A 16,524-nucleotide genomic window follows, 5' to 3' on the forward strand; every position below is an offset into this window, starting at 1 on the left:
CCTATGCTTTAGACGTAGGCTCTACAGTATGCTATGCTGTGTACCACACATGAAGTGTGCCTTGCCATGAGTTGGTCAAGGGGTACAATAGTGATCCGGGAAAGGATCACATGACAGCGGTCGAACTTGTCCTTAGTATCTAGTGGACTAAGGAATTTTCTCGATTATGGAGGTGAAAAGGGGTTCATCGTAAAGGGTTACGTCGATGTGAACTTTGACACTAATCCGGATGACTCTGAGTAGTAAACCGGATTCGTATAGTAGAGCAATTAATTGAAATGGCTCCAAATTGCGCGTGGTAGCATCCACAAGATGACATAGATATTCGTAAAGCACACACGGATCTGAAAGGTTCAGACCCGTTGACTAATAACCTCTCTCACAAGCATAACATGATCAAACCAGAACTCATTGAGTGTTAATCACATGGTGATGTGAACTAGATTGTTGACTCTAGTAAACTCTTGGATGTTGGTCACATGGTGATGTGACCTATGAGTGTTAATCACATGGTGATGTGGACTAGATTATTGACTCTAGTGCAAGTGGGAGACTGTTGGAAATATGCCCTAGAGGCAATAATAAATTGGTTATTATTATATTTCCTTGTTCATGATAAACGTTTATTATCCATGCTAGAATTGTATTGATAGGAAACTCAGATACATGTGTGGATACATAGACAACACCATGTCCCTAGTAAGCCTCTAGGAGACTAGCTCGTTGATCAATAGATGGTTACGGTTTCCTGACCATGGACATTGGATGTCGTTGATAACGGGATCACATCATTAGGAGAATGATGTGATGGACAAGACCCAATCCTAAGCCTAGCACAAGATCGTGTAGTTCGTTTGCTCAGAGCTTTTCTAATGTCAAGTATCATTTCCTTAGACCATGAGATTGTGCAACTCCCGGATACCGTAGAAATGCTTTGGGTGTACCAAACGTCACAACGTAACTGGGTGGCTATAAAGGTACACTACAGGTATCTCCGAAAGTGTCTGTTGGGTTGGCACGAATCGAGACTGGGATTTGTCACTCCGGGTAAACGGAGAGGTATCTCTGGGCCCACTCGGTAGGACATCATCATAATGTGCACAATGTGACCAAGGAGTTGATCACGGGATGATGTGAGTTACGGAACGAGTAAAGAGACTTGCCGGTAACGAGATTGAACAAGGTATAGGGATACCGACGATCGAATCTCGGGCAAGTAACATACTGATAGACAAAGGGAATTGTATACGGGATTGATTGAATCCCCGACATCGTGGTTCATCCGATGAGATCATCATGGAACATGTGGGAGCCAACATGGGTATCCAGATCCCGCTGTTGGTTATTGACCGGAGAACGTCTCGGTCATGTCTGCATGGTTCCCGAACCCGTAGGGTCTACACACTTAAGGTTCGATGACGCTAGGGTTATAGGGAAAGTATGTACGTAGTTACCGAATGTTGTTCAGGGTCCCGGATGAGATCCCGGACGTCACGAGGAGTTCCGGAATGGTCCGGAGGTAAAGATTTATATATGGAAAGTTGTTGTTCGGGTTCCGGGAAAAGTTCAGGTTTTTCGGTATTGTACCGGGAAGCTTCCAGAAGGTTCCGGAGGATTCCGGAGGTCCGGAAAATGTTCCACCACGTCCAATACAGCAGCATGGGCTGAAAGGGGGCGCCCTAGCCTTAATGGGCCAGGGGCACCAGCACCCCCAAGGCCCATGCGCATGGGAGAGGGGAAACCCTAAGGGGGAGGGCCTCCACTTGACTTGGGAGGCACTCCTCCCCCCTTTGGCCGCCGCCCCCAACCCTAGATGAGATCTAAGGGGGCCGGCCCCCCTCTCCCCCACCTATAAATAGTGGAGGGGTGGGAGGGCAGCCACCACCCAAGTTCTGGCGCAGCCCTTCCCCTCTACCAAGTCCTCCTCCTCTCCCGCGGTGCTTGGCGAAGCCCTGCGGGATTGCCACGCTCCTCCATCGCCACCACGCCGTCGTGCTGCTGCTGGATGGAGTCTTCCCCAACCTCTCCCTCTCACCTTGCTGGATCAAGGCGTGGGAGACGTCACCGGGCTGCACATGTGTTGAACGCGGAGGCACCGTTCTTCGGTGCTTAGATCGGAATCAACCGCGATCTGTATCGCTTCGAGTACGACTCCCTCATCCGCGTTCTTGCAACGCTTCGGCATCGCGATCTACAATGGTATGTAGATGCACTCCCCTTCCCCTCGTTGCTAGATTACTCCATAGATTGATCTTGGTGATGCGTAGAAAATTTTGAATTTCTGCTACGTTCCCCAACACTCCCCCTCTCACATCTCTCCTCAACCGTGACCCCCCCTGTCCCCTACCTCCTCCGGAGCAGAGATGTTGCCACAGGAGACGGTGTCCACCGCACCGCGTTGCAATATTGCTACACCGGCAGCTCAGCGCTGCAAGGTAGCTACGCTCCATGTGTTAGTGCTACAATGGACTAGTGTGGGTGTTGCAAGGGGGTATCGTGGGCGGGAAAGGTCGTGCACGGGTGTTGCGATCGACGCATGATGTTGTTGCGACGGGGCGTGCCGAAGTTGCAACGGACGAGGTTGGGAACTGCGGCAAGCATGTGGCGGAGCTGCAACTGGCAATGAACATGTTGTGACTAGGGCGGCGAGCTGATGATGCTTGAGTGACAAAGCCAACTATTCCTCGTGCAAGCGCACAATGCGGAGTAGGTGGGGCGGTGCAGCGAGCGGAGCGGAAACGGCGGATGGTGCAAGTGTGCCACCGTGGAGCCGCGAACGGGCAGGGGCTAGATACGGCCGGGATGCATGTGGGGCCCGCGGAGGCATGGAAGAAGGAGGACTGGTTAGAATCGTGCACATGTTAAGTTGTATCCAACAATCATGAGGTGGCAATCGGAGGCCTAGTGTGGTGATCGATCGAAACGGGCGATGTAATTCATCGATGTGAATCGCAGAATTCCACGCGGTTGAACCAGAGTATGGTTCAACCCTGTTTAATAACTTTAACGTTTGGGCGGCGAGCATCGGCGGTGACGGTCCTACATCCAGTAGTGGTTGCGGCTTCCAGCAATGGTCACCGACGCATTGCTCTAAACCAGAAGTGGCAGCCATTACCGTCTATGTGTCTCTGAGGCGAAGGGATGTGGGAGAAGGCAATGCGATGTTAGGGTCTTGAGTAAGTTGGAGTCAAAGAAACAAGTAGCCCACCCAAAACACTTTCCAAGTCGATAAAAAAGTCATGTAAAATCAGATAAAAGAAGTTCCCAAAAGAAGTATAGTGAAGGCCAGTGCTCTATGCCAGTGGACCGGCCCAAGCGCCACGCCAGTCATAACACGATTGTTGGATTAGTGTACCTGTAACCGTCAGATTAGAACACACCCCCCCCCCCACCTACCCACATAATCTTTATCTTCCCTACCGCTTTGTCTCAGACTAGAGCGAGAGAGAGGATAAACATCGTTGACCTTCTGTAGAACAACACCCCCCCCCCCCCCTCCTCGGGTGCCATCAACATTTTTGAAATATGTGATGAAAATAGTTTACTTCATATATATACAAACCTTTTAAAATAAAGCATGGAATTTTTTTAATACATAAACCATACATGAATAAAATAAATTTATACTCGAACAATTTTGTTAATAGCAATAAACATTTTTTAGAATAAAAAAATAAATAAATGTGTGTACAAGAAATTATTTTCATTTTCCACAATATATTTTCTATTTTAAAGAATAATTAACATTTTTCTCGACCTGTGAAATAAAGATATTTACCCCAAAAAATCACGGTTCAAAATTGGTAATACGTCGACCCATGGAACCCTGCGTGACTGTCAGCTGGATTTGTTTTCATTGAATAATGTAGACATGTTTGGTTGTCTGCAATGGTTTTTGCCCCATTACATACTTATTCCAGTTGGGTCTATTCAACATCGATGCGGAGTCGACCAGGGGAGATTCTCCCGTTTCAGGCTTCCTCCACCACACCCTCTTGAGCCAGATCTGACAGCCTTAGCATGCCGGATCCGGGGGGGAGGGGAGGGTAACATAATGAAGGAGGCTGAAGAACCGAGCAGTTAAGCATCTCCATCATCCAACCGGCGCCCACGCGATCGGAGAGGTCAACACCACCAGCCAGAATGTTAAGGCCCCGCTATCACTTCACTCGAATTCACCACAGGATACAGGATTGAGTAGCAGAATTAGGGTTCTAGAGGAAAGAAATGGGGATAAGAGGAGGAGCCGCCGCCGTCCAGTGTCTAGTTTCTCCACACCCCGCACCCAGGGAGAGGGCGCAGTACTTAACCCTACTTGCTGGTGTTCCATTCTGGGCCTGTATAGCGCTTGTTGGGCTGGGCCTGGCGACGCGGTCGTTCCAGCCCAGTAGCCTTGGTCGTGGCGGTGTCCTCCTCGTCGTCTGCTGCTGGGGCCTGAGGGCCATGGGCCGTAACATCCCTCCCTCATTCAGACACAGCTTGTCCCCAAGCTGGAGCATTCGGGAAATGTTGCTGTAGCTCGATGCAGTCCTCCCAGGTTGCAAATTCCGCCGGTTGGTCCGTCCAGCGAACAAGGACCTGTGGGACTCTGGAATTGCCTCGCTGCACCATTCTACTGTCCAGAACCTCCTCGGGAACGGGGCTTGTCACTGCTGCTGCTGGAAGTTGCTGGTGGACTTGCTCCGTTGGTGGAAGGGCTTGACGCAGCTGCGAGACGTGGAAGACCGGATGCACAGTGCTGGTCGGTGGAAGCTGGAGCTTGTATGCCACTGCACCAATGTGCTGCAACACCTTGTATGGCCCGAAGTACCGGAAATATAGCTTCTGGTTGCTCCTTGTCGCAACCGAACGCTGGACATACGGTTGGAGCTTGAGGAAGACCCAATCATCCACCGCGAACGTGCGATCTGAGCGACGCTTGTCCGCCGAGTCCTTCATTTGCTGGCATGCGCACAGCAGGTGTTGCCGAATGAGCGGTACCATTTGCGCCCTGTCTTGGAGCCAGTCCGCCAGGTCCGGTGACGCGCACGCCACGGGGTCGATGATGTCGAAGTATCTTGGCGCATGTCCGTTGAGGACCTCGAAGGGAGTGGTGCCCAGCGCGGAGTGCGGCGAGGTGTTGTACCAGAATTCCGCGAGAGGCAGCCAGGTGTACCACTTGGTTGGCGTAGCATTGACGAAGCAGCGCAGGAAGGTCTCCATGCATTGATTCACGCGCTCTGTCTGCCCGTCCGTCTGCGGGTGTCGTGCGGTACTCATGCGCAGCTTGGTATGAGTTAACCGGAACAGCTCCTTCCATAAGACGCTAGTGAAGATCGGGTCGCGATCCGATACGATCGACTCCGGCAGCCCATGCAATTTGTAGATGTTAGCCACGAAAGCTTGAGCAACTTGGAAGGCTGTGAATGGATGTGACATGGCAATGAAATGGGCGTACCGTGAAAATTTATCGACGACCACTAGAATGGAGTTGTATCCTGATGAACGAGGCAGCCCATCGACGAAGTCCAATGACACCATCTGCCAAGCTTGAGTGGGGACCGGCAGTGGCTCGAGGAGACCTGGGTATCGAACTCGCTCAGGCTTCGCTTGTTTGCAGGTCTGGCATGCGTCCACGAAGAGCTTGATGTGGTGCTTGAGTCCCGGCCATGTAAACAGTCGCCGCACTCTGCGGTATGTGGCGTTGAACCCTGAGTGACCACCGATCGCTCGGTGTGGAGAGCCTCGAGAATCTGCTTTTGTAACGCCACATTGTCGCCCAACCAAACTCGGCCGTGCTGCTTGATAACCCCCTGGCTGAGTTGAAAACCATCCTGCTCTCCTGGCGCTGTGGCTAGCCGGGCGAGCAAACGTTGCACTGCCGGGTCCTCAGCATAACCTTTTTGCACCTCCTCCAGCCAGGCCGGTACTGCTGATGTAATAGTGGCGAGGTCCCCTTGAGGGACAGGCGGCCGGCGCGATAAGGCATCAGCGGCACGGTTATCCACTCCTTTTTGTAGACGATGCGGTAGCGGAGCCCGAGCAGCTTGGCCATGATCTTCTACTGCCATGGTGTCGCTAGTCGCTGGTCCTCCAAGTGAATGAGACTGCGCTGGTCTGTGTGTACGATGAATTCGTCATTCTGGAGATACGCACGCCAGTGGTCTACCGCCAAGAGAATGGCCAGGCCTTCCTTTTCATAGGTGGAGAGCATGCGATTGCGCGGTCCCAATGCGCGACTGAGGAAACCAATCGGGTGCTTCTCCTGTGAGAGGACTGCGCCAATTCCTTGGTCGCAAGCATCAGTTTCCAGCTTGAATGTTTTAGTGAAATCCGGCAAGGCGAGCACCGGGGCTGTGACCAACGCCTGTTGGAGTTCTCTGAATGAGGCCTCTTCGAGTTGAGTCCATCTGAACACCACATTCTTCTTCAAGAGATCTGTGAGGGGGCGACTGATGATTGCAAATCCTCGGACGAACCTCCGATAATATCCCGCAAGGCCCAAGAAACCGCGCACCTCTTTCACACACGTGGGTACTGGCCAAGTCTGAACCGCGCTGATGTTTCTGTTATCCGTCTGCACACCTTCCCCGCTGATTTCATGTCGTAGCAGGGTCACATGTGTCTTCTTGTCTTTGCTGTGCACTAAGATATCATCGATGAACACGAGGACTCCATGGCGCAGTAAGGGTGACAGTACCGTGTGCATCCCGCCCTGAAAAGTAGCTGGCCCTCCCGTCAAGCCGTATGACAGCACCTTGAACTCGAAATGACCATGATGTGTTTTGAAGGATGTTTTGTGGGCATCTTCTGGTTTCATGCGAATCTGATGATAGCCAGAGCGCAAGTCGAGGGTAGTGAACCAGCACGACCCTGCCAGCTCATCGAGAAGTTCCTCAATCACTGGTAAGGGAAACCTATTCTTGATTGTGATTGCGTTGAGATGCCGGTAATCAATGCAGAATCGCCAAGTCAAGTCCTTCTTCTGAACCAATAGGACCGGTGACGCAAAAGGGCTGGAGCTTGGCTGAATTATTCCTTGAGCTAGCATCTCAGTGACTTGCCATTCCACCTCATCTTTCTGGGCCGGGCTGTGCCGATAGGGTCGTATGTTGACTGGTCGAGCTCCTGGCACCAAGGGAATGGAATGGTCAAACGAGCGTTGTGGTGGCAGACCTTTGGGTTCCTCGAACAGTGCGGCATACTGTTCCAAGAGTTCAGCCACCTCCGGAGGAATTGGAGGATCGTTCGTGTCTTCTGCCACGGTACATAATTTGACCACTCTGGCCACCGCTGTATGTTGCAGTAATTCGTGTAGTTCCGCTCCCGAGATCATTTGACACTGGGTGACATCTGCTCGAGCCCCACAGAGTTGCACTTCTCGTCCATCATGCTGAAACACCATGGTCTTCTCCAGCCAGTGTACCTTCATCGGGCTATGGTGAGCCAGCCAGTCAATTCCAAGAATTACATCATAACTGCCCAGCTGAAGAACCCTGAGATTGGTGGTGAAATCGACCCCCTGCGAATTCCACTTGCACGCTGGGATCTCTTGGTCAGACTGCAGAATACCGCCATTTGCCACCCGCACAGATAGAGCACGTTGAGCGGGCTTAACTCCTTGGAGATGAGTGGCCAGAGCAGTGCTCACGAAGCTGTGGGATGAACCGGAGTCCACAAGCATGAGGACCTCCTTGCCTTGCACCCAGCCATGTAAGCGCATGGTCGTTGGCGCTTCAGCACCGTCTACTGCTGCTTGCGAGAGCACGCAACAGTCAGCTTCACTTGGTGTGGACTCTGTGGATGGTGTCGGTTGTACTGGCCCTTGCAACATCTCGATCAGCTCTTCCACTACATGAAGTTGCACAGTTGGCGCGCAACGATGCTCGCGGCTCCAGCGTTCGCCGCAAGTGAAACAGAGCCCTTTGGCGCGACGGTAGGCCCGAAGGGTCGCCAGCTTGTCGTCGTTCGGTGGAGTTCGAGTCGTCTCCGGTGGGCGTGACTCTGATGCAGTACCCCCTTGCCGAGCGGTTGCTAATGGTGGTGGGGGTAAGGGCAGGGCCATCCGAGGGATTGCCCGGCCCCCTTGAGAGCTTGGCGGCAGCGCGGGGTGGCGCCTCTCGTCCCGCCGAAGAGCCTCCACCACTTCTTCCTGCAAACACGCGAGATCCACAGCAGTATCCAGCGTTTGGGGTCGATGTAAAACAACTGCAGCACGTATATCACGTTGCAATCCATCCATGAATTGGGTGACAAAAAATGCAGGATCCCAAGAGCTATGATGAGCTAATAAGTTATGCATCAACTGAGTGAATTGCTCTGCGTATTCTGTGACAGTGCCCATTTGTCGCAAGCGATTGAACTGGCGCAACAAATTCTGAAACTCTTCCCTACCAAACTGTGCACAAATAACAGATGCAAACTCCCCCCACTCCTGGTAATGCAAATGGGCTTGCGACGACTGCAGCCATGACAGTGCGCTGTCGGTGAAATACATCGCAGCACAACTAACCCATGTGTCCGCACTCAAGGTGCACACCCGAAAGTATGCCTCACATTTGAGACGCCAGGCACGCGGATTGGATCCATCGAACAATGGAAAATCAAACCGCGGCGGTGGTGGCAATCTAAAGTACCCACGATCCCCAGCAAATGACTGCTCGCCATGGTGATAGAAGTCGGACGTACCAGTGGCCGGAGGTAATCGCGGGGTGCGGATCTCCCCTGACGATTTCCCCCGAAGATCAGTGAAAACGCCGTGGCCATCGGGCCCGTGACTGGTGTCACCACGAGCTGAGATGTCGACGGCGCGCAGATGAGGTGCGTCGGCCGTCGGTGGTGGTAATCGGGGCCGCGATCCTTCCGCGATGTGAGGGAGTAGCGGCGGAAGCTCGCTGAGCCGCGGAAAGGGAGGTGGTGGAGCGGTCGTCGTGGCCTTGTCCACCGGCGATGGGAGCGTGGCCTTGTCGATCTGAGTCCGCAAGTGACCCACCTCCGATCGGATCTCCTCCACGGACTGCTCGATCTGGGGCCGCCATCCTTGTAGCTCTTGGACGACGGGGTGGATGTCCTCGATCTTGGTGGTGAGGGCCGTGATTGCCGCGGACAGATCCGCGATCGCCTTGGTGTGCTCCTCCATCGTCGTGGCCTTGCCCCTTCTTGTCTGGATGATGGATGGAAATCTCCCCGCCAGATTGGGGAGGGTGGAGAGAAAAAAATTGGCTGGATCTAGTGGCTCTGAGTACCAATTGTTAAGGCCCCGCTATCACTTCACTCGAATTCACCACAGGATACAGGATTGAGTAGCAGAATTAGGGTTCTAGAGGAAAGAAATGGGGATAAGAGGAGGAGCCGCCGCCGTCCAGTGTCTAGTTTCTCCACACCCCGCACCCAGGGAGAGGGCGCAGTACTTAACCCTACTTGCTGGTGTTCCATTCTGGGCCTGTATAGCGCTTGTTGGGCTGGGCCTGGCGACGCGGTCGTTCCAGCCCAGTCGCCTTGGTCGTGGCGGTGTCCTCCTCGTCGTCTGCTGCTGGGGCCTGAGGGCCATGGGCCGTAACACAGAACCAGGGTAGTCTCCCCGCGCGACCAAAGGTCCCTACAACGGTGCAGGGTAGCAGAGAGCCTTACCACCGCCTTCACTGGAGGCCGCACGGCGGCAGGTGACGTCCTCTAGTGGCGGCGGGGAGGGAGTGAGAGGAGGGGTGGGTGGCTCGGGCGGCTAGGGTTTCGTCGCCCATTCGGGGCAACGCGAGAGCACGAGTGGGCGATGGTCTGGCTTTCTTGCTCACTGTTCCATGAAACTCTTTAGAACCGTCACATATGCTTTCATGAGGTTTCGTTGTGTGTTTCTCAAGGTTTCATCGTGATGACAGATGTCTTGTCCCCAACTCCCTGTAGATTTCCACTGCAGTTCTTGTCCACCACACACGCACACCCAAGAAAAGTCTACCTCCTTCGCACAAAAACAAGGGAAAAGTCTTCGTGACTTCCCTGTCTATCACCCAGTTCTCCCTGCACGTAGCTTTTTCCACAATAGAAGAAGAAGTTGCCGCGCAACCTCCTCCAGTCCGTGACAGCAACCCGAAGTTAATGCCGCGCCATTAATCTGACACGGACCCGTTCCAAACCTACCGACTTGATTTCCGGTCGGTATCAAACGCGCAGCCTCGCTCGGGATCGACTTCCTCCCTCCAGTCGTCTCCCGCCACCGCGTCGCCCAGCACCTTCTTAACCAACACCAAGCCAAGTAGGCAACCCAGAGTCGAGTCCTCGGGACCCCGAGCTCTTGCGGATGGGTTGCCTGCGGCGCCGGCCGGAGCCGGCGGCCATCGACATCACCTGGGTGTCGTGCCGGGGCGTCAGGTCGTCGCTCCCGTTCCACACGCCGTGCCTCTACGCCTCCGTCTCCGTCACGCCGTCGTCTGCCGGCAAGAACGTCCGCCGCCACCGCGTCAAGACCCCCACCGACCGCGCCGGCGGCGAGAACCCCGAGTGGGACGAGCGCCTGCGGCTCCGCCTTCCCGACGACGCCTCGCTGGCGTCAGAGCAGGAAGCCGCGGGGAAAAAGAAGGACGGGCACGTTGACCACGACGACAGCGTCCTTCTCGTGCGGTTCGAGCTCAAGGCCGAGGTGGCCGTCCTCGGGGACGTGCTCGCCGCGTCGGCCGTCGTGCCGCTCTCCGACCTCGTCGCCGACGGCAGGACGCGCCGCGTGTCCTACCAGCTTGCCGCGTCCGCGGACGGCAGGCAGCCCAACGGCGTCATCTCCTTCTCGTACGCCTTCCACCACGGAAGCACCATCGACGACGACCAGGAGGACCGCAGCAGCGACGGCGAGCCGGTATCGCCCGCTAGCCCGGCCCCTCCCCCGCCGCCGCCGCCTGAGTCGACGGTGTCGTCCTCCGGGATGTACCCGGTGATGGAGTGGGGGCCACTGGAGCACCTCGCGGTTTACCCACCGGTGAACGCCGACACGGTCACGTGCTCAAGCTCACCGGAGCCGATTGCGGTCTACCCACCGTTGCAGGAGACATCGAGCCGTGGAATTTACCCGATGGTGGGGGAGCCGGATAGCAGTTTGTACCCCACAGTAGACTTTGCTCCGGTGAGCTGTTACCCGCCGATGACGGCGCCGTACTACTACGGTGGTGGTTCCGGGTGTCCGGCAGCTCCTGCATGGGACGGGCGATGTTTGTACGGTTGAAACCTCGGTTTCCACCCTGATTTTCCAGCGTTTCGTTGGACGGTGTGCCGGTGGCTTGTACTTTTTTCCGTAAAATTCACGTGGTGATGCCGCCATACTAGGCATCCTTGGCCGGCGCAGCAGTGATGCCGGGATTGTGCTGTGCGTTATTGGTGGTATTCGATATGTTCGAGCCGATAAAATTCGTATGTATATTTGTGAAATTTGTGTATGTTGTCACATGTGCTTGATAAATTAAAGGCACCTTTGATTTGAAGGTTCTTTTATAGGAATTTTTCATATGTTGGTGGTTTTATTAGTAGAATTGAATCCTGTGGATTTTTTTATGGAATCATTTCTACTGTACTCTTCACGAAAAATCTAGCATCCACTTCAACCTCATGAAAAAAAATCATTTGTTTTGTCTGTGATACAATTGAATATGAGACATTTTAAAGAACATCAATTGGTTTTGGGCCGTTTATTTTTTGTGATCAGATGGTCTGGATGCATGAATACTACACCAAAAGTATACTTGGGCGCCATGGGCATTTTCGGTAGTTCAGCATCATAAATCTCTCAGCGAGCATCCCTGATCCCTTTAAGAACAATTACTATATGGAAAACGCTATGGTTCAGCCGGCGGATAACACACACCGTGCCTGGCACCTCCTACGTTAATACGTGTTTTTATCCTTTTCTTATGTACTCTCCGTCTCCTTCCACCTGCTCGCAGCCATGGCAGTTGCTCGAGCGCGCACGTCTGAGCTCTGCTCCGGCCACCATCTGCACAGTTGCGCCGCTCCAGACTTCCCTCTCTCTCTCTCTCTCTCTCTCTCTCTCTCTCTCTCTCTCTCTCTCTCTCTCTCTCTCTCTCTCTCCTGCCGGCGATGCTTTTTCGCAACAAAGGCTTTGTTGGCAAAGTCCTCCCGCAACATCATCTCTTAGTTGCATAACTTTCTTGATTCACACCATAGATGATATCATCTTTTCATTAAAAATATTTCTGCAACATTATTCATGTTCCAAAAGTACTCGCGCAACATCATCTATGTTGCAAAAAAGGTGAAGACGAAAACAAAAAATTCTACAACACCATCACTGTTGCAAAAGTCCTTCCGCGGCATCATCTATGTTGCATGAAAAAGTGAAAGACAAAATAAAACTTTAAGTGAATATAATGCTTCGATGGTTTTGCAACACAGCAATGAATTTCATAACATCTACTCCCTCCGTCCCATAATATAAGAGCGTTTTTTACACTAGTGTAGTGTTGAAAACGCTCTTATATTATGGGACGAGGGAGTACCTTGTTGCAATTTCCAATGCACATTAATTGGGAAATCAGACGACTATCTGTGGCACAATACAACGACTCAAGAGGGGGCAGATCATTTAAAAAGATCTGCCGGCCGATGCATAACGCGACCTATATGGCCCCATTGTATCACTATTCACGAACAGGCTCCAGCCATTTGATAAACATTATTTTCCTTAATAAATTGTATTTTTTTCAGTGTATTCTATATCACAGAAACGTGGCCTAGCATTAGAGCATGCAGTATGAGAATCAAACAGCAGGGACTCCCCCACATGCCGGGTACACGAGGCTGGCATGAGCGCACCACAGTGAGGGCTGGGCCGGCAACCTAGAGACACTGAGTAGTGTGTAGATGCGGACAAGCCTGATGACGGCAGCATGTGGCAACAGGAGGCAAGGGTGTGCGGCCGCAGCAACGGCGATCGATGCTAGCGAAAGGGTTGAGTATTGCCTGCGAACCCTATATAAAGAGTAAAATAGAAAAAGTACCAGTGCAATTCAAACAAATCTAAATTTCCGGGTATCAAAACTGGTTGATGATTCTACTCATGTTTGAAGTTTCGTTAAGGCAACCTACGATTCATAGCGAAAAAATACTGTCTGGCCTACGATTCATTCAAACATTTTTATACAATCAAATTTTTTGACTTATCTGCCGAGAATACCACGAATGTCATTTCTTTACGGAACATCATCCGGGAGTAGAATGATCAACCAGATTTGATACTTTGAAAAAAGATATTTTTTCTGGTATTTTTATTTATTTTACTATTCATATAGGGTTCAAGGGAACACAAGAGCTCCAATGTACCGTAAAAATTCCCTTAAATAAACACAAATCTTGTAAGATTCTAATGGGCATGACATTCCAATAGTTTGTTTTTCCTATTACTACGTTCTTACAATCCTATGAATCAAAAAGGCCCTAAGTTGAGAGTAAATATTAAGCTACTTCACGACTTTTCTACTACTTGGTATCAGATGATCAAGTGCAATTTAATTAGTGCAATACTATTTGACAATAAACATGCCACATGTCAGATTTAGTAAGTTCTCCGAACTTGTCTAATGATATTTGGAACCATATGTTAATTTAAGAAGTTAGCCTAGCTCACTTGGATAGAGAAGTTGATATTTTGAAACTGAGGGAGTACTATTGTACATGCCGGCTATTAGGTTGGCTCTAACTGACATGGCACCTCATTATAACCATACTCTAATATGTTACCATCACATAATACTTCCCAAGACAAAATGAGTCTATAAACCAGTAAGTCCAACCACCTATGACACTATCTCTATGTTACTCCCGACTATGAAGGTAATAACATAATGTAAGGTACTCCTCACTATGACTATCGCATCTCGAGAACAAGTAACTGACTACATATTGTACGTGTTTGAACCAAATGCACGAGAGATACACAATAATTGTCTACTAAAGTTCTTGATTTGCCTTCCATTCAATACGCGTATAAAGGCGCTCAAATACTCATAACTGTACTACTTACCGATATGAAATCAATGCAAAATGGTACTTGTCAATAATGTAGCACGCATATATAATGTTGAACTTGCAGCAAGCTTGACGACCTACCGATTGGCACAAACTTATATTACCGGTATCAAATAGCTCACGACTTAGGAAAGCTGAAAAAGAAGTAGCATAGGATGCATGCCCAGAGAAGAAAATTAGATACCGGTTGTGTGATGAGATCGGGAATGGGAGACTTCGGGAAAGAGAGTTGTCCTAGCATGTGGCGACCTTAGGAACTCAACCATACTTGCATGCATTCCGCCATTCGTGCATTCATCGGTGCTGTCTAGTGTAGCTCGATGTGGCTCAGTACACCAGGATGTGGAAGCGCGTGAGTGTGTGGTGTTTATTCGCTTTGGGTTCATGTTTGAGTGCATAGTTGCCCCACGAGCTTACACGCATAGGTCGGCTGGGCACACATTCGTTGTCGCAGAAAAGGTGGTACTAGTTAATTATCATCATTGACAACGGCATTTAGCTGTACTAGTTAATTAGCCTCCATGCTGCCCGCCATGGTTGGGCCGCCGAGGAGCGCGATGATTGAGCCGGCGAAGAAGCAGGTTTATCCGGTACCGGAAATCCACGAGGCCGCCTCCTTGGCGAGAGAGGTCGTGGCAGGCTTAGCTATGTCCGATCCGTCTGTCAGTGACGAGTTCTGCCGCCTCCTCGTGGCCTACGCCAAGGAAGACACCGAGATCCGGTCGCCACCGTCCAGGTGCACGTGCACGAGCTCCTCCGCGGTCACCCCGACCTCCTCTCCCGCTTCAACGGCTTCCTGCGACAATCTCTTCGCCAGTTTCAACAGCTTCCGGTGAGGATGTAGCTAGCTACAACCCGCATGCGCATAATATTATCGTGTTGTACTACTCCTTTTTTGTCAGGGTTTGTACTACTCCTTTCTGATATGTTTGTTTGTTTGGCTTTGAATCGAACTATTGTTAGTATTAAATTGAACACTATTATTATTGGATTTCCATTTGCTCTCGAATTTTCGAGCCATGAAATTATTCCGACAAAACACAATCTTTTTGGCATGTACTGGATTCTCGGAAATATGAACACATGTAGGCCCTACTACTTTAGACTTTCTTTGCTTGATAGAAGTGTAAAATTAAATGCCTTTGAGTCGACAAAATGCAATCTTCTTGGCATGTACTGGATTCTCGGAAATTGAATAATTGAGTCAATAGCAAGAATACTTACTGACAAGTTGCCGCCATTGGTGTTGTCGTCCGGTATGGATTTCAGAACACTCTTTTTGTGCTTTACCAGTGTAGTCTCCACTAATGTTGCTCTTCGGGTGGTGCTGTTGAGCGATGCTACACGGACAAAATTTTACAGTGTTTACAGGCTGGCACATGTGGCGGAGTTTGATTGGGGTTAGGGTGAGGATGGGCCCCACCCCCTGAAAATCAGGGGGGAGGTTAATCAGTGTTAAGGCACCCCGTAAGACTCCCATTGTTAGCCCGGGTGTGTAGGATTATTCGGTGTTGTTGGACGGTGCGACCTCAACTATGTTGTGCCCTTGGGCTGCTCTCATGGCTCCTGTGGCTTCTTTAACCTTGTGGACTAACACCTGCTCATATACTGAGCATTCATGGGCAGTCCTCTAATCATCATTTACACACAAAATCACTTAGAGACATCTATGTCCTTTCACCATACCACCACCTCACCCACCCTTAGAAAGCTAATAGGAGCTTTATTGTCGAAAGTGTGATGTACGTCTCATGAGCAGACGCGTCACACAAATTCGATATCGTGATGAGGCCATCGCCCCAGTTACTTGATGACTGCTTCGATGTGAGAGGTAGTAACAACAAAATCAACGATGGGGGCGTGGAGGTGCGAGATGGGTGCACGGTATAGAGGTGAACGATGAGATCACACCCTATAATGTGGGCCCATTATTTTTATTTGAAGCCAGATAAATTTTTTATGAAATTCAACTTGAGTATTGTTGATTTTTCATTTGTTTCTTATTGACTTTATCTACGTAATAATCCAACTAAATCTGAAATGATGAAACAATATTTCTATAGGTTAAGAGGGGCCAAGTGTGGCAAGGGGTATCCAATTTTTTTTATATAAGTTCAGAATGAGCAGTCGAGTGTCCTCGCCTAAAGTGACGGGGACGGCTATGACGAGGACACATATATTTTGATTTGGGCTCTAATTCACGGGTCATGAAAATGTTCAACAAAAATGCAATATTTTTGGCATATACTGAATGATTCTCCTACTTGTAGACTTTCTTCGTTTGACACTAAATGCCTTTGATTCGAATCAATTGCGGCAACTCTTATCTAGAGCATGGAATTTTGAGGTATGTTTTGATACAGTTTGATTGGATTGCTCAGCCTATACATCGATCTGAATTCATCAATGTGTACGGCAAACATCAACTGAAAATATGACCTAGTTTGAATTTTATGTAATCGCAAGTAAAGGAGACTTCCCTTTCGAGGAGTAGAGATCCCAACTGTTTGTGAGAGCACAAAG

At 50.6% G+C, this 16,524-nt stretch overlaps 1 protein-coding gene across 1 annotated transcript; it reads left to right on the plus strand.

Moving 5' to 3' along the window:
• The first annotated feature begins 10,138 nt into the window (after positions 1-10,138).
• Positions 10,139-11,449, plus strand: LOC123168863 (uncharacterized). The gene has a single exon (XM_044586725.1). The coding sequence runs from the start codon at positions 10,274-10,276 to the stop codon at positions 11,183-11,185; it is 912 nt and encodes a 303-aa protein (XP_044442660.1). The 5' UTR covers positions 10,139-10,273; the 3' UTR covers positions 11,186-11,449.
• The last annotated feature ends 5,075 nt before the right edge of the window (positions 11,450-16,524 follow it).

The sequence above is a fragment of the Triticum aestivum genome, chromosome 7D (genome assembly GCF_018294505.1).
Source record: "Triticum aestivum cultivar Chinese Spring chromosome 7D, IWGSC CS RefSeq v2.1, whole genome shotgun sequence".
Lineage (NCBI taxonomy): Eukaryota > Viridiplantae > Streptophyta > Magnoliopsida > Poales > Poaceae > Triticum > Triticum aestivum.